Source organism: Anolis sagrei, chromosome 1, assembly GCF_037176765.1.
Source record: "Anolis sagrei isolate rAnoSag1 chromosome 1, rAnoSag1.mat, whole genome shotgun sequence".
Classification (NCBI taxonomy): domain Eukaryota; kingdom Metazoa; phylum Chordata; class Lepidosauria; order Squamata; family Dactyloidae; genus Anolis; species Anolis sagrei.
Genome location: NC_090021.1, coordinates 93,361,907 through 93,382,728, shown reverse-complemented (window position 1 = coordinate 93,382,728; position 20,822 = coordinate 93,361,907). Strand labels below are relative to the sequence as shown.

General features: G+C 42.3%; 1 protein-coding gene across 1 annotated transcript in view; it reads right to left on the bottom strand.

Moving 5' to 3' along the window:
• Positions 1–20,822, bottom strand: part of METTL24 (methyltransferase like 24) — a 101,750-nt gene that overhangs the window by 54,180 nt on the left and 26,748 nt on the right. The window contains exons 2-3 of the mRNA XM_060753163.2: positions 16,575–16,673; positions 1,460–1,599 (exon numbers count right to left, since the gene is read on the bottom strand). Of these exons, the coding sequence (XP_060609146.2) occupies positions 1,460–1,599; positions 16,575–16,673 (239 nt within the window). The remainder of the gene's footprint in view (positions 1–1,459; positions 1,600–16,574; positions 16,674–20,822) is intronic.

Here is a 20,822-nt window from a genome sequence, read left to right as displayed (position 1 = left end):
TAAGTGCCCAGAGGGTCGTGTCTGGCCCGTGGGCCTGCCCATGCCTGCTGTAGAGTATCACCACCCTCCATGAATCTATCACAGAGAATTCCACACATCCTTGTGGATGGAATAATGAGAAAGATTCTCAGACGGTGCAGCCTTCGCAGGGTTTTCTTCTTCATGCTCTTATAAAGTATTTTGGTTTTCACCTTAGTCCTCATAAAAAATACTACATTAGTTTCTATGTTTTGTTGAACACAGATTTATTACAGAGCTATTTGTTTCATATTCTGAAACGTTTAGTCCCTCTGTAGATGTCCTCCTGGAAAAGCCCAGCTGGTCTTCATTTCCTCTTTAATAAATAAAAATACATTAGATAAGAAGCATATTTCAAGGAGATTTTATCCTGAACAAAATTGGTAGGAATGTAATCACACACCAAAAAAACAGAATTATGCGCCAAACGTCTCTGAAAGACAGTAATTTGGAGTTGCAGGGAATTACAAGTTGATTGCTATGCAATTCTTCAAGAACTACAGACATACACATCCTGTGTACATACTTAATTTATCTGAATCTTGGCTGGGATATTTTTTTTTTTTTGCTCTTTAAAGTATTTTCAACATGTTTCTATATTTTTCAGCATAAGGGACTATTAATGGAAGATAGATGCAGTGCTCTTCCAAAGTAAATCTTCAGAAAACAAGTGACAAAATGCAAAAGGAAACTTTCAAAATTTCCAGAAGGGACAGCAATTTAAATGTATGGAGTGAAGTTGTTTATTATTATTATACAACTTAGGTAAAAGAAATGCATAAAAACTTGGGCCCCTTCCACACAGCTGAATAACATCCCACATTATCTGCTTTGAACTGGAATATATGGCAGTGTGGACTCAGATAACCCAGTTCAAAGTAGATATTGTGGGGTTTTCTGCCTTGATATTCTGAGTTTTATGGCTGTGTGGAAGGGCCCTTGGTTTCCTACAGGACCTCTAAAAAACGCAGCTCTTTTTTACTATCTCAGGTAAGTTAGAATATGCAAATTCGGTTCTATTATCCTCCAATTAAGCATTGTATTTTCTTCTCTAAAGGAATGTCCAATTTTTCATGCTTTCATGCTTTTATACTATCTTACACAAATAGTAAAAAGGAAGAAACATAGAGAATTTATAAGTAGAACAAACTCTAAACTACATAAATTTTGGATTTCTGTTGGATTGTTTTTTCTCTTCTTACATGTCACTCTGTTCACTGACTACAGGTGCATATACACTATAGAATGAATGCAGTTTGATACCAATTTAGGTGCCATGGCTCAATACAGTAGAAGATGACGAAGGAAAAAGCAGACTTTTCCTAAATTACTATAATCAAGACTAGTAGCCTAAAATATCATTAGCAGCATGCTTGAAGATCAGACCTTTTGGGTTTATTGAATTTGGGATTAATTTTCTCCCTTCAAAAGAGACACTTACCCCAGTGAATACAGGCGGCATTGCTTCTTCTGGATTTGATGAACCAAATTAAACCTGTCATCCAGGCAGACTGACCAGGGCCTAGCTGGGTTGTCAGGGGTTTCTGGCAGCTCTTTCATGTTCATACGATTGCATGAAATCTGTTAAAACATTAAAGTGTTTCTTTCACTCCACCTTATAATCTTTGCAACACATCTCCTGTTTTGTTTGTTCAGGCGGAAGGTAGAAGGAGCCCAATATCTCAGAGGAAATGGCTTAGCTGTTTCCATGGCTAACAAACTGGGAGAGAAAACGGCTGCTGGGTTTATTTCTTGTTTGTTTGCTAAAGAAAGGATGTGCTGGATCAAAAGAAGCCTGACAGAAGAGCAGTGTAAACATGAAAGGCAAATAATTGAACTCCAGTGAATCTTATGCACGGAATGATTTTTTTTCAGGAACAGCTCCCTCAACTGCAAAAACCAATTTATTTTTTTCTTTCAAGTCTTGGATTAAGTTCTACATTAGATATTATTATTTAAGGAATAGTAATGTCTTATCCCCCTGTCACTTGAACTACAGTTTTGGATTCATATCAATTATGAATCCAGCTTTGTTGTTACAGGTTCAGGTGGCCTATATCTCACATGGCACCTTCCACCAGTTGAGTGGTGTTGAGTATCAGCAGTGGCCCTCCAGGACTGAGAACTCGCCAGTGACCCATGCTCTGCAACATGCCATATATATTACTACAAACTATATTATATGCGAAGCTACCTTTGAAAGGCTTCCTGAAACTAGTTAGTTCCAATCAGAGCTGCTAAATAGCTGGGACCACTTGCTCAGATTCACTCATGTCAATGTTCTGACAGTTGTGCTATTTCTTGATCCAGTTTGGGTACATGTTAATGAAAAGGTATGGATTGGGACACTATGGTTCCTATCAGCCCTAGCCTCAATAGTGAGGGACAATGGGAGTTACAACAATCCCCATTGTTGTAACCCCTGTTACAGTCCAACAACATATAAACCCATCTGAGTTTTATATGTTTTTCTCAGTCCCACAACCATGCAATGACATCACAAGGCAGGTGCGGAGGGTGAACCATTAGAGCCCTCGGTCACTCACCTCCACCAGATAAGTACTCCAATCATTGGTAGTTGTGGATTGGTTCTGTCATGCGAGCACCCCTTCCCATCTGGTAGTCCTACTTCTGTTGTCCTCTCTCTTTTCCCCATTCCTCTGTTGGCTGCTACTACTCAAGGCATCTAGCTAAGTAAAGATGGCAGTGGCATCCTCATCCTCCTGTTCCATGCCCTTCCCCTCCCTCTCCCTCAAAGGAATGCACAAGGGCTCTCCTGCCACACAGATTGGAAGAGGCGTGGCAACCAAAACTACATCTCTCCCTCTGTCAAGGGCTCCCAATTACCAGAACTATGAAGGGGGACTACCTACCTGATGGTAACACCATGAGAATACATTGGGGTGACACCAACCCTAGTGATGTTACTGTTAAAATCTCTGACACATTTGCTGAGGACATAGGAAAGAGGCTAAAAACCTCCAAAGAACAAAACTCTATAACACTTTGATGCAGGACATTTCACTCTCCAACATCTATTACTGTCAGGAAGTTATTTCTAATGTTTAGGTGGAATCTCATTTCTTGCCATTCGAATCCACTGCTATCTGCCCTAGCCTCTACAACAGTGGTTCCTAACCATCAGCCCTCCAGGTGTTTTGGACTTCAGCTCCCACAATTCCTAAAAACTACTAAGCCGGCTGGGATTTCTGCAAGTTGAAGTCCAAAACAACTGGTGGACCCGAGGTTGGGAACCACTGCTCTGGACTATCAGAAAAAAAGCTTGCTCCTCTTCAGCTCCCAAAGTCACCCCTTATGGGGCTTAGCTTCCATAACTTTGGCCATTTTGGTCATTTCAGCTTGCTAATATCCTTCTTGTATTCCAGTACCCAGAACTGGACACAGTATTCAAATGAAGTTTGACCAAAGCAGATACATGAAACAAACATCTAAGAAGACTATACTTTCCCCAACACAATGGACTTCCTCCCATAAGGCCCTTCCTTAAAGAAGGGAAACCTAAAGGACTTATTGTTGGTGTTGTGCAAAATGAAATTTATTCTCCCAGGCTTTTACCAATTTTATTCCCTGATGAAATTGGCCTCATGTTGCTTTTATATGCTACTGATCTGTTCTTATTCTTGATACCATTGTACGGTTATTTATTTGTTTTTGTTTTTATCTGTGGCAAAGACACTCCAGAGGAAAAGAAAATCCTTTGTGGGATTTAGATTCCAGCTCATTAAAGTACTTATATGTATGCTTCAATCCATTCATTCTCTTTTAGTGGATATGCTTAAACAAATCTGGCCGGAGAAAATGAGAATTAAGCATATGTGCAAGCTCTCTGCTCAACACATTTTAAGTAAGCATGCAATGCAGTAATCCTGTCTAGGATTCGCACACAACAGGATTGTCTGCCACAGAAGACGCAACATGATGTTAAGAACTGTCCGGTTCAACACAAAAGACACAAAAGCAACATTGAGCCCAAATTCCAGAAGGGAATCTGGCTGTTCTAAATGGCCAAACTCACCAGCAAACAAAGGAGAAAAGACAAATTTGGGGATCTGAATAATCTGTCCACAGGCACACAAATTTCATTCTCCCATCCATATTTTTCATGCATATTATGCGTTCCAGTCTATCTATATCCCCTGTTCTTTTGTTTATGCTGGAGCTATTATGCTCTTCCCAGTTACACTAAGACTGCTGTAACCATGGGGGTTATCTGAAACTACAGATAAGACCAAACACCATTAAATTACCTGACTTCTCCCAGCATCCCATAGAGTCGCCGAGGAGCACATAGCAAATTCCCAGACAGGTATCCTCCCTAGCAATTTACTAGGTCATCCAGGGTGACTCTATGGTAACATCTGTGAGAAGGATACCATAGAATCACCTGAAGAACTTAGTAGGAAAGACAGTTTTTCCTTTGGTGCAGGTAAGTGCAACTGTGAACATGGCTTCTGCAGTTATGGGGCTTTATCGTAGCGACTTAAGAGAATCAGAAAGAAAAAGGTTCTGTTGTTCAGTCATCTGATTGGCTTCTGAAATCAAACAGAACAATGTCTTTCTCTATTCACTGCCCTCATGTTTTTGCAGAAGATGAAAAGAAACTTGAAACAGTGATTGCATTCAACACACATTCCTGCTTTTTTAATACAGTTCAAAAAAATACTCAAATTTAAGTTAATGTGTTTATCAGGTTTTCTGGACTGTACTGCAAATATTGTTTATCATTGTGATAAGTTATATTAATAAGATAGCAATGGTTCCCTCCATGTTCTGAAAGTATATTGACCACCTCCAGTCTTACTTCCCCAGATAATGGCTAGACTATTACAATGGTGGCAAATAGACATCCTCAGTCTTCAAACAACACAGAATATAACACAGTTTATTTACAGACAGTGGGGTGATGAATACCTCTTGGTCTGAGCTTTAACAAAGCTATCCCAAGTGTTAAATCTATAATAATAATAATAATAATAATAATAATAAACCAGTCCAGGTGGTCCCCGTGGACATTGGCACACTGGGTGCCGTGCCAAAAGATCTCAGCCAGCATTTGGAAACAATAAACATTGACTGTCCAGGTCCTGAACCGGTGCCTGGCCGCTGTGACGGTCTGGATGAGGGCGAACAAATTGAAATTGAATCCAGACAAGACAGAGGTACTCCTGGTCAGTCGCAAGGCCGAACAGGGCATAGGGTTACAGCCTGTGTTGGATGGGGCCGCACTCCCCTTGAAGATGCAGGTTCGCAGCTTGGGTGTGACCCTGGACTCATAGCTGAGCCTGGAACCCCAGGTTTCAGCGGTGACCAGGGGAGCATTTGCACAGCTAAAGCTTGTGCGCCAGCTGCGCCCATACCTTGGGAAGTCTGACTTGGCCACGGTAGTCCACGCTCTGGTTACATCCCGTTTAGACTACTGCAACGCTCTCTATGTGGGGTTGCCTTTGAAGACAGCTCGGAAGCTCCAACTAGTCCAACGCTCGGCAGCCATGATTTTAACAGGAGCGGAGCGCAGGGAGCATACAACCCCCCTGTTGCGCCAACTCCACTGGCTACCAATCTGCTACCGGGCTGAATTCAAAGTGCTGGCGTTGGCCTTTAAAGCCCTAAACGGTTCCGGCCCTAGCTACCTATCTGACCGCATCTCTGCCTATGAACCCACGAGAAGTTTGAGATCTTCCGGGGAGACCCTGCTCTCGATCCTACCTGCTTCTCAAGCTCGGCTGGCAGGGACGAGAGATAGGGCCTTCTCGGTGGTGGCTCCTCGGCTGTGGAACGCCCTTCCTACGGACATTAGACTAGCACCATCTCTAATGGTATTCCGCAAAAAGGTGAAGACCTGGATGTTTGTGCAGGCGTTTGAGTAATTTAGTGCAATCTGGTAATGGAACATAGGAATGGAACAATGGACGACGAACCTGGACTACGCTTGGATGATGAGAAGATTGGGTACGGTTGTTTTTTGTAATAATTGTGCATTGTAATTGCTTATTGGTAATTTATGGATAATGTGTTAAGTCAATTGTTATATGTTGTATGGAACCACTGCTCTTTCTACTGTTTTTACTGTTTGTGAACCGCCGTGAGTCGCCTTCGGGCTTGAGATACAGCGGTATATAAGCAAAGTATATATATAATCACAATCTGCCAACTGCAAAAGGCCACCTTACTTGGATCTGCACACATCATTCGAAAATACATCACACAGTCCTAGATGCTTGGGAAGTGTTCAACTTGTGATTTTGTGATACAAAATCCAGCATATAGATCTCATTTGCTGTGACATACTGTGTTTTTGTGTCAGTAACATAACAACAACAACAACAACAACAACAACTTTATTTTTGTACCCCATCTCCATCTCCATGAAGGGACTCAGGGTGGCTTACATATGGCACAATGTGCCCAAAACAACACATAAAATAAACACACAATTCATTAAAAGATAAACACACAAGCATATAAAACAATGATTTAAACTCAAAACAGCACCCAATAACCTATGGTGAGAACTGTCGTAAAACATGGCCAACCATAACCAGGAACAAGGGAATAGGATAGTGCAAGTTGTAGCTCATGAACTAGGGCATGGGATGAAAGTGCGGTGCTCTGTCATTAATTGCGGACCATTGGGGTTAGACATTCTCAAAGGCTTGTTCAAACATCCAAGTCTTCAATTCCTTCTGGAAGAAGGACAGTGTGGGAGTCTGCCTAATCTCCCTGAGGAGGGTGTTCCAAAGCTAGGGGGCCATCACCAAGAAGGCCCTCTCCTTCATCTCCACCAACCGCGCTTGTGACAGTGGTGGGACCGTGAGGAGGACCTCCCTGGCAGATCTTAACGCTTGTGCAGGAGCATAGGGGGGAAGTGGTCACGAAGATAAGAAGGGCCCAAACCATTTAAGTCTTTGTGGGTGATAATCTGCACTTTGAATTGGGACTGGAAAATTATCGGCAACAAGTGGACCTGTTTAATAGGGGCATCATCCACTCCCTATAATTAGCTCCAGTTAGGAATCTGGCTCCAACTTTTGCACCATTTACAGTTTCTGCGCTGTCTTCAAAGACAACCTCTCGTAGAGTGCATTGCAGTAATCTAACCTGGATGTAACTAAGGCATAATGAAGAGGCAAAAATTTGATCTAAAAACCAGAGCAAAGTGATTCCCCCCTTCCTTCCTGACATGGAAACCACCAGCTTTCAGTGATTACTGTAAATTTCTGTCAGACTTTGCAAACATGAAAAAATCTGCAAAAATACTATCTCTGTGAAATGAGTAAACAAGCTAAAATGAAAACAAGAAATCCTCCTTAGCTAAGGCAAGCGCTACCTAATCCCTTTTAATAAGCAAACTGAACAAACATTATTAATAAAGATTAAGCATTATGACTGCATTATACTGGGAGGAGTAGCATTAGAAGGGCTTCATGCAATTGTGGCTGTTTCTCACGCCTCAGCTTTTCATTCCTCTTCCACTGTCATGGAATCGGGAGCTGCTTTTGTTCTGAAGCCTTAATGAAAGTGTGGATAAGAATTTTGTGCTCTTATCTTTCAACAACAACAACAACAACAACAACAACACAACTTTATCTATACCCCACCAAATCTCCCCAGAGGATTCAGGGCAGCCCACAGCATGAATAATACAACAAAATACATAAAATAAAATAAACAATTAATTGCATGTCCAATAAGATAAACCTTGACAATTAGCAAATTAATAATAAGATTTTAAAACATTAAATTAAATTAAAACATTCAATTTAAAACACAGTCATTTCTATGAACTACAAGGGGGGCTACTATCCAAGTCGAGGTATATCCATGTAACAGAGACTGGTTAATCATTGCCAAATGCCTGTTTAAATAGCCATGTTTTCAAGTTCCCCCTAATTTTCTCTACAGAATGATGCCAATAACCATTGATTTTAAATTGTGGGAGAAAGTCCCATAATTACAGAGGAAATTAAACTGCAGAAAAATTAACAGAAACTGATAACATTGCCAGCTGTGGCAAAAATTGAAGTAACTTGCTAACAAGATCTACTGCCTACCTAGACAAGAAAATTATTAAGGGAATGGGACAATCTCTATTTGTATCAAGAATTACTGGGAGGTGGTGGAGGAAGCAGGTGAAGTCTACTAATACAAAGCTGTTTTCGGGATCATTCAGTGGGCTGATACTGGCAAAGAACATTGGCTCTATGGTAGCCACATATGTATTCAACACCTTATGCATAATCTCTTGAGAGTTTGTGTTAAGAATGAGGATTGTCACATCTCCCAGCAGCAGCGGCAGCGGACAGCTCCCATACCAGTTTGGGAGTAGTATCTTCCATCTCAACATACAATGCATCCACCTTGGACTTTAGTCTAAGGGTGCATCTACACCTTAGAATTAACATAGTTTGACACCAGTTTACTTATCAAGGTTCGTTACTATAGAATCCTGGGAATTGTAGTAGTATTACAAGATTTCAAATATTTTTTGCTATATAATGCTTCTACCTCACCAAACTGTCTTTTCCTAAATATCACACAGAAAACATATTTTTCTGGTTATTTAGAATTGCTAGGGATCACAGAACCTGATATTCATATCCCTCCTGCAAAGATTTCTGCCTGTGCAAGAGCGTGGTTTTAAAAATGTTTTAAAATGTTCTGAATTAATGTATATATCAAGGTTTGAGCACAAGACCCTGGAGGTATCACTAAAAAAAAAAAAGTAGCAAGTGCCTGAGTAAGTCAACACTGGGTACCAAGCACTAACAAAAAATAACTTTTACTCCTTTGCACCCCAATTCCCTAAACAGTGAGCACTCCGGGGTGCAAATATCTGCTCAAAATTCTGTAAATGACTGGAACAAGTCGGTGCAGGCTAATGAAGTTGTTATGGGATACGTTTTATTTAATGATCAGAAATGGAGTCTCATGGGTTAAAATCCACTCTAACAGCTACTGTTCTTCCATCAGATTTCCAGAGCACAGCAGGCAGCACATAACTCATAGGCTGCATGTGGCTTGTCAGCAGGGTTCTCTTTTTTTGAAGTGTCTCATTTCTCTCTAAAACAAGGTGCACAGGGAGCATGCACTTTGTTTAATTGGATTTCCAGAAGCCTCCCAGAAGAGTATTTTTTTTACAGTTTTATGGTATTTAAATGTTCTTTGGTTTTATTATTATATGATGTAATGTATTGTATTGGATTATTTGTTGAATATGTGACATTGAATATTGCCATGTTGTAAACCGATCTGAGGAAAATTCTGTTGGAAGAAAATGCTGAGGATGCTTTGGACCCAGGCCCGTAGCCAGGATTAAGTATTTCATGATCCTCACAAAGAGAAAAGCACCTCTCTCCGTTTGTCTTCCAGTTTCACCCAGTCACTAGCTTCTCTTTTATCTGCTGTTCACACAAGAGTTGAATTGTCTGCTCCTCCTGTTTTATGGGGGTGGAAAGAAGTGTGTCTCATCCTCACTCTGCCATGGAAACCTACTGGATGACGTTTAGCAAGACACACTCAAATCTTGCCAAGAAAACCCCGATAAGGTTTGCCTTAAAGTCGCCATAAGTTTGGAAAGATTTGAAGCCACACAACATCATCATCATCAACAACAACACCCTTATCCATCATCTCCCCTTCCAGGACTATTTTAGCTCATCCAAGGCATATCCTCTGAATGTTTTATTCATCTGTCAACTAAGACACCAGTGCAGAATTGAATGGAGTGGGTGCAGTTTTCACTCCTTTGCCTTATCCCACCTGTCAATCTGCACTGAATTTTATTTTTGTCACTTCCAACTTTCATTTAGATTCATTAGAACAGGGGTCCCCAAACTTTTTAAACAGGGGGCCAGATTACTGTCCCTCAGACCATTGGAGGGCCGGAATATATATATATATATATATATATATATATATATATATATATATATATATATATAAGTGACCAAATTCCTATGCACACTGCACGTCTTATTTTGCTACTGTTATGAATCGTAATGTAAATATCTGATATGCAGGATGTATTTTTTTTTTGTTACAATCTGAACATAAAGCATAGTGATTAATCACAAAAACATAAATATAGGAAATAAATCGATATAAATAAAATGTAACATTTGTTTGTGGGATTAACAGGACTCAAAATCCACTGGACACCTAACAACCCAATGTATGTCCTTCACTAAAAAAAATGATTTTGTCATTTGGGAGTTGTAGTTGCTGGGATTTATAGTTCAGCTATAATCAAAGAGCATTCTGAACCTCACCAAGGATGGAATTGAACCAAATTTGACACACAGTTCTCCCATGACCAACAGAAAATACTAGTAGGGCTTGGTGAGCAGTGTCCTTTGGTTTTGGCATTGTAGTTCACCTACATCCAAAGATCACTGTGGACTCAAACAATGATGGATCTGGACCAAACTCTAAGAACACTCAATATGTCAAAATGTGAACACTGGTGGGGTTTGGGGAAAATGGAATCTTGGCATTTGTAGATGCTGGGATTTGTAGTTCACCTACAATCACAGAGCATTCTGAAACCCACCAACGATAGAATTGGGCCAAACCTCCCACACAGAACAGCCATGTGGGTCACAGCAACGCATGGCAGGGGATGGCTAGTGCGAGCGTCTGGCTCGCACAAGGGGCTGCGCGAGGTAGGTAAGGGGAAGGCGGGGGGAAAGGGCAGGCAGCGCGGCTTCGGTGCAGCGCCGCCTGTCCCTTCCCCGGGCCGAGCCTGCCTTCCCCTGGCTTCCTGAAGCCCGGGGAAGGGACAGGCGGCGGTGCACCGAAGCCGCGCCGCCTGCCGCTTCCCTCCCCCCCCTCCCGCCTTCCTGAAGCCAGAGGAAGGCAGGCTCGGCCCGGGGAGGAGACAGGCGGCGCTGCACCGAAGCCGCGTCGCCTGCCGCTCCCCCCCCCCCTTCCCCTGGCTTCCGGAAGCCAGGGGAAGGCGGGGGGGAGGGGCAGGCGGCGCGGCTTCGGTGCAGCGCCGCCTGTCTCCTCCCCGGGCCGAGCCTGCCTTCCTCTGGCTTCAGGAAGCCAGGGGAAGGCAGGCTCGGCCGGGGGAAGGGACAGGCGGCGCTGCACCGAAGCCGCGCCGCCTGCCGCTTCCCTCCCCCTCCCCCCCGCCTTCCCCTGGCTTCCTGAAGCCAGGGGAAGGCGGGGGGAAGGGGCAGGCGGCGCGGCTTCGGTGCAGCGCCGCCTGTCCCTTCCCCCGGCCGAGCCTGCCTTCTGAAGAGCAGAGTGGCCGGAGCAGAGGGTTCCCGCTATTGGCGGAGCGGCGCCGGGTGGGCGTGGCCAGGCCAGGCCATGCCGCGCGGGCCGGAGAAATGCCCTCGGCGGGCCGCATACGGCCCGCGGGCCGTAGTTTGGGGACCCCTGCATTAGAAGCTAACATTTTCTACTAGGGTCTGTTGGTCTTATTGCAGTTTGACAAATAATACTGGTCTGCACACATTGTGGTGCCCCAGGTGTTAGACCCATTTTGAGGTATATTTGACCCAAAAAATGACACCAGTGTTCTTCTATCAGCTCTAGTTTTTGAGATACAGAGCATATGCAATGTCCCAGTAGTCATCTGGTCCCCCACAGAAAATCATGATGAGGGGTAATTGTATTGTGGGTGGTGGGATGTCTATGTGTACATGTTGGTAATGTGTATTGTGGGTGTATTATAATTTTAAAATAAAATGTATATTTTAATAAAAAAACAAGGAAAATAATCATAACCACATCTTAGGCCCTTTCCAGACAGCTGAATAAAATTCCACATTATCTGCTTTGAAGTGGAATATATGGCAGTATGGACTCAGATAACCCAGTTTAAAGCAGTTATTGTAGGATTTTCTGCCTTGATATTCTGGATTATATGGCTGTGTGGAAGGGCCTCAAGAAATTAGAGCTGATGCAATGCCATTTTCTGAACCAGTGCCCCCAAATAACCCCAGGAAGAGGCCTAAAAACCAAGCCATCAAGATTTTTTTTGTTGGGCTGTGTTATCAGGCAATTTTTACTTTTATTTAAAAAACAATTACACTCCAGGAAATTTGGGAGTTTGTAGACATACAAAGGGATCGCAGAGTCAAATGTAGAAAAGGCAGATTTAAAGCTGAACATTAAGGAAACAAAAATAACAACCACAGAAGCTTTGTATAACTTTAAAGTTTTTCAGTGGGAAATTTTAAAAAATCCAATTATTGAACCCTATCTCCCCCAAGTCTAGCACCTTGGATAGCTCTTTTAAAGCAGATGATGAACACACAAAACTCTTCTATATTTTGGCTTAGTCATGAATCAGAATGGAGACAGCTGTCAAGATATCACAAGAAGGATTTGGCAGGGCAGCTATGAAAGAACTAGATCAGATCCAAAAGTGCAAAGATAGAAAGAAAATCAACTTATTTTTGTGGATATTGGAGACTGCTAAATAGATGGGGACCTAAGGTAAATTAACCTTGAACTCCCTAGAAGCCAAGATGAATACACTGACACTTTCATAGTTTGACCATATCATGACAATACAGTATCTGCATTGCTTTATAAGATAAAAGGCGGTAGACAAAGACTACCACATAACTAATGGGTTGACTCATTAAAGGAAGCCAAATACATGAATCTGCGAGACCTGAACAGGGATGTTCGGAATAGAGTGTCTTGGAGGGTCACCATAGGTTAAGGTCAATTTCACAGTAGTTAAAAATTACAACATGCAGCCCAGAGACAATACTTCCCCGTGTTAAAAATATAATACCTGGTATTTGCTCATACCATAGCTGCTGTTTCTGCCCCAAAAGTTTTGATCCATAATCACATCAATAGCTTCTTAAATTCAACTCAACTCCTGGAATGATTCCATCAGAACTGCCTCTGAAAAATCCTGCAAACCTCTTGGGAAGACTGGAGGACAAATGTCAGCGTGCTGGAAGAAGCAGAAGCGATGCTCCTACACCATCAACCGCTGGACTTCCCACATTGTCCGAATGCTAGATCACCATCTCCCAAAGCAGTTACTATACTCTCAACTCAAGAACACAAAACAGAATGTTGGTGGACAGGAAAAGAGATTTAAAGATGGGCTTAAAGCCAACCTTAAAAACTGTGGCATAGACACCAAGAACTGGGAAGCCTTGGCCCTTGAGCGCTCTAAGTGGAAGTCAATTGTGACCAGAAATGCTGCAGAATTCAAAGAGGCACAAATGGAGGGTGAAAGTGAGAAATGTGCCAAGAGAAAGGAACATCAGGCCAACCCTGACCAGGACCGTCTTCTACCTGGAAATCCATGTCCTCACCATGGGAGAACATGCAGATCAAGAATAGGGTTCTACAGCTACCTACAGATCCACCACCAAGACACTACACTTGGAGGGCCCCCATCCTTGGGCTATGAGAAATCGCCTAAGTAAGTAAGTAAGTAAGTAAGTAAATTCACTCAAATACCAGGTGCATCTCTTGGTTTCCCATTCAATATAGCAATTCCTAAAAATGCATTCTTTCTTTTCACATAAGGAGAGAACAGAGGTAAATTGTACCAGATAGTCCTGTTTAGCTTCCCAAATCAGACAAAAAATGTTTGTATTCAGAATAGGGGTTATTTTGGGGGGGGGGGGAGAGATCAGGTCTCAACTCCTTCAATGCAATCTGCACTGACAGTTCTTCTGACAGAAATCTAAAGGGTCATGTATCACTGATGTTGGGAGAGATTCTAAAAAATCAACTTGACCAACAGAATGAATATGAAAGGCAGTAAATACTGAATGTCAGCATCTCAGATTCCCTCCCCCCCTTTCCTGTTGTTTGCACGAAAATGCCAAGCTCATATCTCCCTTGGTCTCACAAAAGTAGCTGCACACTTATTTGGAGCTAAGCCAGTAAGCAGCTTCTTCCAAACTGCTAGTTAGAAAAAGAGTGAACGCCCAGACCACGAAATTAAATTACGCATCTTTTAATATTCACTCTGTGCTAACATTAAGATGGGAATGCAGCAGCATCTGGCAGGGGGGAAATGAGGGCTCCTCTAACTTCTCAATCTAATTTAGCCCTGGGGGGCTGAGGACAGTCATTCCCAAAGCTTAAACTCCTGATTGCCCTGTCAGCAACTATAAAACCTCTACAAATTGATGCCCTTGTAGGTTTTGACCCAACTAGCAAGGCCTGGCAGAAGCTGCCACATTGTATTACATTCTTGGAAAGGGGGGATGGTTTTCTGAACAGTAAGGCTACTGCACTCCAAGTCTCACTCACAGAGAACTATAAACTATTTGCTGACCTTCAAAGACCTCAGTGATATACTTTCATTGCTCTCCTTCCAAATCTGAAAAAAGACACTTTTTTGTACATTTTCCATACATCATATGGAAAATAACCCACTGTTGGAAGAAGTCTGTATCTGTCTGGGGACGAAGGATATCCGTATTCTGGCATTCATTTTATTCCTAGAGGTAAAGTGATAACTCAACTAAAATTCAGTCAGACAATTTGGGACAACATTCAGCACAGATTTTGATGTTCACTTCCAATCTGCAGCCCAATTATTGTTTACCTGGTTTTCCAGTTTTATATATTCCAATAATTTATATTTTAATAACAACTTATCTGAAGTGTTGTGTTCCAGATGGTTGGACTGCAATTCCCAGCAGCCCCAGCCAATGCACTCAATTATTTAATGGATGCAATTTGTCCTTCTCCAATTGGTCAAGATGTTTTGGGCCTGATAATGTTTTGTTGTGAAATGCACAAAAACCAGATTTACCAGCAAGGCACTTGACATCACTGTCACCTGAAGAGTTGAAAATGTATCTGAATTCAGCTGCCATGTATATCTTTAACTAGCAAAAATCCACCAGGGACATAATTTGTGCTACTAAGGCACTTTTTTTTGTCCCCAAACCTTCCACAAACACAAAGAAAACACACATATTTTCCTTAGCTTCTTGAGATTCTGAGTGACCTTGGATCAGTTACTATTGTCTTAGGGTGCATCTCTGCTGTAGAATTAATGCAGTGTGACACCTCTACCATGACTCAATGCTATGGGATCATGGGAGTTATATTTTGGTAAGGAGACAGCACTCGTTGACACAGGATAAAGGCCTTGTAAAACTACAACCTGCATGATTTCATAGCATTGAGCCATGGCAACTAAAGTGGTGATAAATTGAATTAATTCTACAATATAGTCATGCCCTTAGTCCATAATAGTGCCGTTATAAACTTACATCAGCTGAAGCATCACAGCCTATAGTTTGGAGGGAAATATAACTACCAAATAAACATTCAGAAAATATTCGGTATAATATCCAATATTTTAGGGATCCTATGCAGCAAGTACACATAACTCAGTTCTCAGCCAAGTCCTATTCCCTCCCCCCCCCCCCCCCCCCGGGCCTTTGTTGTAATGATGGGATTTGTGATTAACTCCTCAAAGAAAGTGTACCTTTTCAGAGGTTTTGTTCAGGTCCTATCTATCTTTGTGACCACATCCTCCCCTATGAACTGGTACAGGCTCGGAGATCTGCCAGGGAGGCCCTCCTCGCAGTCCCACCACCATCTCAAGTGCAGTTGGTGGGGAGGAAGGAGTGGGCCTTCTCGGTGGTGGCCCCCCAGCTTTGGAATGCCCTCCCCAGGGAAATTAGGCAAGCCCCCACACTGTCCTCTTTCCAGTGGGACCTGAAGACCTGGCTCTTGAAACAAGCATTTGAGAACGCCTAGTCCCTAGTTATTTACACAGTTGTGATGCAGCCTTGCTCTTTTTTCCCATGCCCTCTTCCCATGGCTACAGTTTTGCACTTATCCCATTCCCACTTTGTTTGTTTATTGGCTGGCCATGTGTTTAGTAGCTTACCGCCATTGGTTGATTAGCGCTGTTTTTAATGGAGTGTTAGTTGATGTTTTATATGTCCATATGTTGTATTTAATTGTATTTTTAATTTGTTTTCATTTTATGTTTAATCATCTTGTGCCATGTGTAAGCCACCCTGAGTCTCTCTGGGGAGATGATGGTGGGATACAATAATAAAGTTGTTATTATTATGATTATTTGAAATACATCAGGATTAGTACACATCAAACAAGATCACTCTGCTGGCTGTTGTATTGGATCACACGTCGGACACTTCCCAGATGTCTAGGAATGTGTGATGAATCAGCTAATAATGCGTGCAGATCTGAGTAGGTTGGCCTTTTGCAGCTGACAGATGGTAATTTTATCAGCGCCAATTGTGTTTAAGTGCAGGCCAAGGTTTTTGGGCACTGCACCCAGTGTGCTGATCACCACTGGGACCACCTTTACTGGCTTGTGACAGAGTCTTCGATGGTTGTTGTTGTTGTTGTTGTTGTTATTATTATTATTATTATTTTGTTGCTGTTGTTTTCACTATTATTTCAATCTGGTCATTTATTTTAATCTGTTAGAACACAATATGAAATTGCCTATCCTCTATTACGCATTTGTGGGGTCATAATGAAACAGGATTTTGCTGAGCACAAAACCTCAGGCTCTGATTTTGTAGACAAACGCCAAGATGGAAACCAACCTGGGTAGTGCTGATATATTTTAAGAGCCGGAGGGCTTCATCCTTCAGCGATGATGGTGAGCTTGCCCAGGGTTGCAAGTCTATGTGCCAACGTATTGCCTAAACCAGGAAAAAGAGAAAAGATATCAGCACAAGCAAGAGTAACACTATTTTCATGAAAGACATTCCTAAAAACATAATTCATTGAATTTCAGAATCTGATTAAAACTGTGACAGAGCAACAAAATGGGGTCATGGTGTGCAATGCGTTAAACTGCTGAGCTGCTGAGCTTGCTGACCAGAAGGTCAGTGGTTCAAATCCATGGAACAGGGGGAACTTCTGTTGTTAGCCCCAGTTTCTGCCAACCTAGCAGTTTGAAAACATGCAAAGATGAGTAGATCAATAAGTACTACTTTGGCGGGAAAGTAACATGGCTCCATGCTGACATGCCAGCCACATGACCTTGGAGGTGCCTATGGACAATGCTGGCACTTCTGCTTAGAAATGGAGATGAGCACCACCTCTGAATTAATGACAAGGAGAAAGTTTTATTCCCTTAACCCATTTGGGGGACTTTTACCCCCAATTTTATATTGAAACATATTTTGAAAAATGGGGGGTGGGATCAATATTAGTGCCAAATTTGCATTGAAACTGATTTTCTTTCAAATATCATAGAAATTGAGGGACTTAGTCTCCCTCTTTCACACCCCACCTCCACGTCTAGAAGAGGTATTTTTGAAAATACAAGATTTGGAGATTCACAAGCAAAGTGAAACGAATAATACTTTTTTTTTAATCATCTAAAGAGAGGCTTTGTACTGAGGGCACCATTTCTTCCAACCATGTGGTAATGTAATTTGATTTCAATTGACTCTCTTATCTGGTGCAGCACTTAAAAATATTCTCCAACCCTTGCTTATATAAGGGCTGGCATGTTTCTCCATATTTCTGTTCTATGCCAACTCAAAAGCTTGTATAATTTGCCCAAGGCAAATGACACATCTCTGAGCTGTAGCTGGCTTGTGTTTTTGGAAATGGAGATTCATCCTTCTGTCTTGGTCCTAATGTCATCATGTAGGAGGGAACCTGCTACCCTCACATCCAGCAGTAACCCATTCAGTCTGCAGTCTCCATAAGGAGAAGAGGCCCAACTACAAACTCCAAGACTATAATGTCTGCTGAGATATGGAGTAGTTTTCTGTTTCTTCCCTCATCGTGTACCTTTCTTTATACCAGGTACCTAAGTTAGGAGTTTGGAATTAGTCAAAAATTAACAAAATTTCATTACATTCTGATTGACCATAATAAAGTGCTGTGGGTTTTGGAAAACACAGGGATTTCATCCCTTAGAAACTATTGGAATTGGGGAAGGGGGGGGGGGCATTGAGATAAGAATTAATAGAAAAAAAGGTAAAGTTTTCCCCTTGACATTAAGTCTAGTTGTGTCTGACTCTAGGAGGTGGTGTTCATCTCAATTTCTAAGCCGAAGAACTGGCGTTATCCACAGACACCTCCAAGATCATGTGGCCAGCATGACTGCATGGAGAACTGTTACTTTTGCACAGAAGCGGTACCTATTGATCTACTCACATTTGCTTGTTTTTAAACTTGCAGGTTGGCAGAAGCTGGGGCTAACAGCAGGAGTTCACCCGGCTATCCGGATTTGAACCACCAACCTTTAGGTCAGCAAGTTCAGTAGCTCAGCAGTTTAACCTGCTGCGCCACCAGGGGCCTTAAGAATCAATATAGAAACATAAAATAAAATAATAGAATAATGGATTTGGAAGAGGGGAGGAAAAGAAGATTAGTGAGAAAATTGAAGATACGAACATATACCACTGGAAGTCGCAAAGAAGGAGATTTGGAAATCAACAAAAAACCCATGCACCAACCCCCCCCTCCCCTTTTTCTTTCTTCTGCCCCTCAGTCCCTCTGACCTTCTTTATCTGTCTATCCTGTCCCTTGTAGAGACACACTACCTATTACCTATCCACATCCCATCCTGACCTTTTTACCCTTGTCTTACCTTCATCTATCCTGATTTTATGTAAATGAAAGTAGAAACGCTATATATATATATATATATATATATATATATATATATATATATATGAAAACTCTGTGAAAAAGTCATCTTAAGTTTGCCAAAAGTTAGAAATAATGTGAAGGCACACAACAACAAATCCATCCAACCAGAGTATTGTCATACTGGCATACTGATCAGAGCACTTCTCCAGGGTTTAAGGCAGTATTTCTAAAACTATTGTTTTAAAAAAGAAAATGATATTAGAAACATTTGCAGCACTTAACTACCAGATTATGGTCTACACATTTTAAATTGCCTGGATATATATTCAGGATACGACCTGAAGCAAATGGCTTGTGAAAATGTTCAAGTCAGTAACCACAGGCATATTGAGACTAGAAAGCACCTAAAATTATAAACAAAATCCCTGAACCAGACCTCAGCTTATAATGCAATCATCTGCTTTTATGTACCTAACTTTAAAATGCAATAAGGTGGACAGGAAGACATCTCACCCCCTCAAGGCCATGATGTCGTGTGCTGAAAGAGCCAGTGTTGTCGCCCACAGCATCATCGGCTCTCAGTTTTATCTCTAAGGAAAGCTAGTTTCAGTTCATGCCTTTTGTAATCTGCGTGAAGCCTGTCAGCTTACACCCTGGAGATCCTGTCAGTTTAGCAAATAACATTTCCCACATAAAGCAGGAGAAGAAAGAACTTGAGGAAATATGCTTGCATTGACAAAGGGAACTGTATACATACCCACACAATACACTCCAATCCAGAAATCTCTTCTTTTTTGGTCAACCTTTGTCAGAAGAAGAGTAAACAGCTCATCTTCTGCCTCACAAAATGCATAAAACATAAGGCTTCCTTAAAGTCAGATAAATCCCTCAAGACTAAAGGACCTGCCAGCTGGCTGCAGCAAAGGGAGAATGAGAGACCAATTGCCATTTGCCCCTTCTTCCCATATAATGGCTTCCTTTCAAGTTGGTCATAAGAATGACAAAATCCAGCTACTTAGAAATCTGAACATAGAAATCTCATATGTGAACACCACGCTCATCCCCAGCATCCTTGTCCCCACCTGATTCAAATCCCATGACTGGATTAAGGACCTCATCACGTCAAGTGCCTTAATGCGGGCAACAGTGTGTGTGTGTGGGGGGGGGATCTGCCGGGCATCGTTGCAAATCTGTGGGGCAGCAGAAGAATCAGTTGCACCACGTACCACATCGCCCACAGCACTGCCTTCCCCATCACACGGGGGAAAGCACCACTGCACATCTTCCCCGGTGCTGTCCCTGCTGCTGGGACAGCACAGGCAAATTTCCTCACACCAGAAGCGACTTGCAGTTTCCCAAGTTGCTCCTGACACACACACACAAAAATCACTCAGGCTTTCTTAACCATCATAGGACATTTCCAGTACAGTTTGGGGACGGAGCCCCACCAGAAGAAGTTGTGTGTTGTTTGATGGGATCTGGCAGGCTCCATCCCCGAGCTGTGCTGGAAGCATCCTACAATGGATAAGAAAGCCTGTGTGATTTTTTTTTTCAGGTCAGGAGCAACTTGGGAAACTGCAAGTGACTTCTGGTGTGAGGTTTGCTTTTGGTGTCAACTGTAATCATTTTTAGTTCCAGAAATATCTTATTCAATTAAGATTCTCTTGATTATGTGCCTTGAAGTTATTTGTGACCCTTGTCTTACCTTCATCTATTCCGATTTTATGTAAATGAAAGTACTGAAGTATGGTGACCCTAAGGTGACCTGTCACAGGGTGTTCTCAGCAAAGCTTTCTTCAGAGAAGGCTTGCCATTGCCTTCCTCTTAGGCTGAGAAGATGTGGCTATGGTCGCTAAGTGATAGTTTATGGCTGAATGGGAATTCAAACTGTGGGCTCCCAGAGTTGTAGCCCAACATTTAAACCATTGTACCACATTGGTTTTCAAGTTATTCACCCAGAATCAATGTCTAAAGTGGGCATGGGCAAACTTCGGCCGTCTAGGTGTCTTGGACTTTAACTCCCACAATTCCTAACAGCCTATTGTGGAAGTTGAAGTCCAAAACACCAGGAGGGCTGAAGTTTGCCCATGCCTGCTCTACAGTGGTCCTCAATCTGTGGGTCCCAGATGTTTTGACCTACAACTCCCAGAAATCCCAGCCAGTTTACCAGCTGGTAGGATTTCTGGGAGCAAAAGGCCAAAACATCTGGGGACAGGCATGTAGCCGGGGAGGGGGGG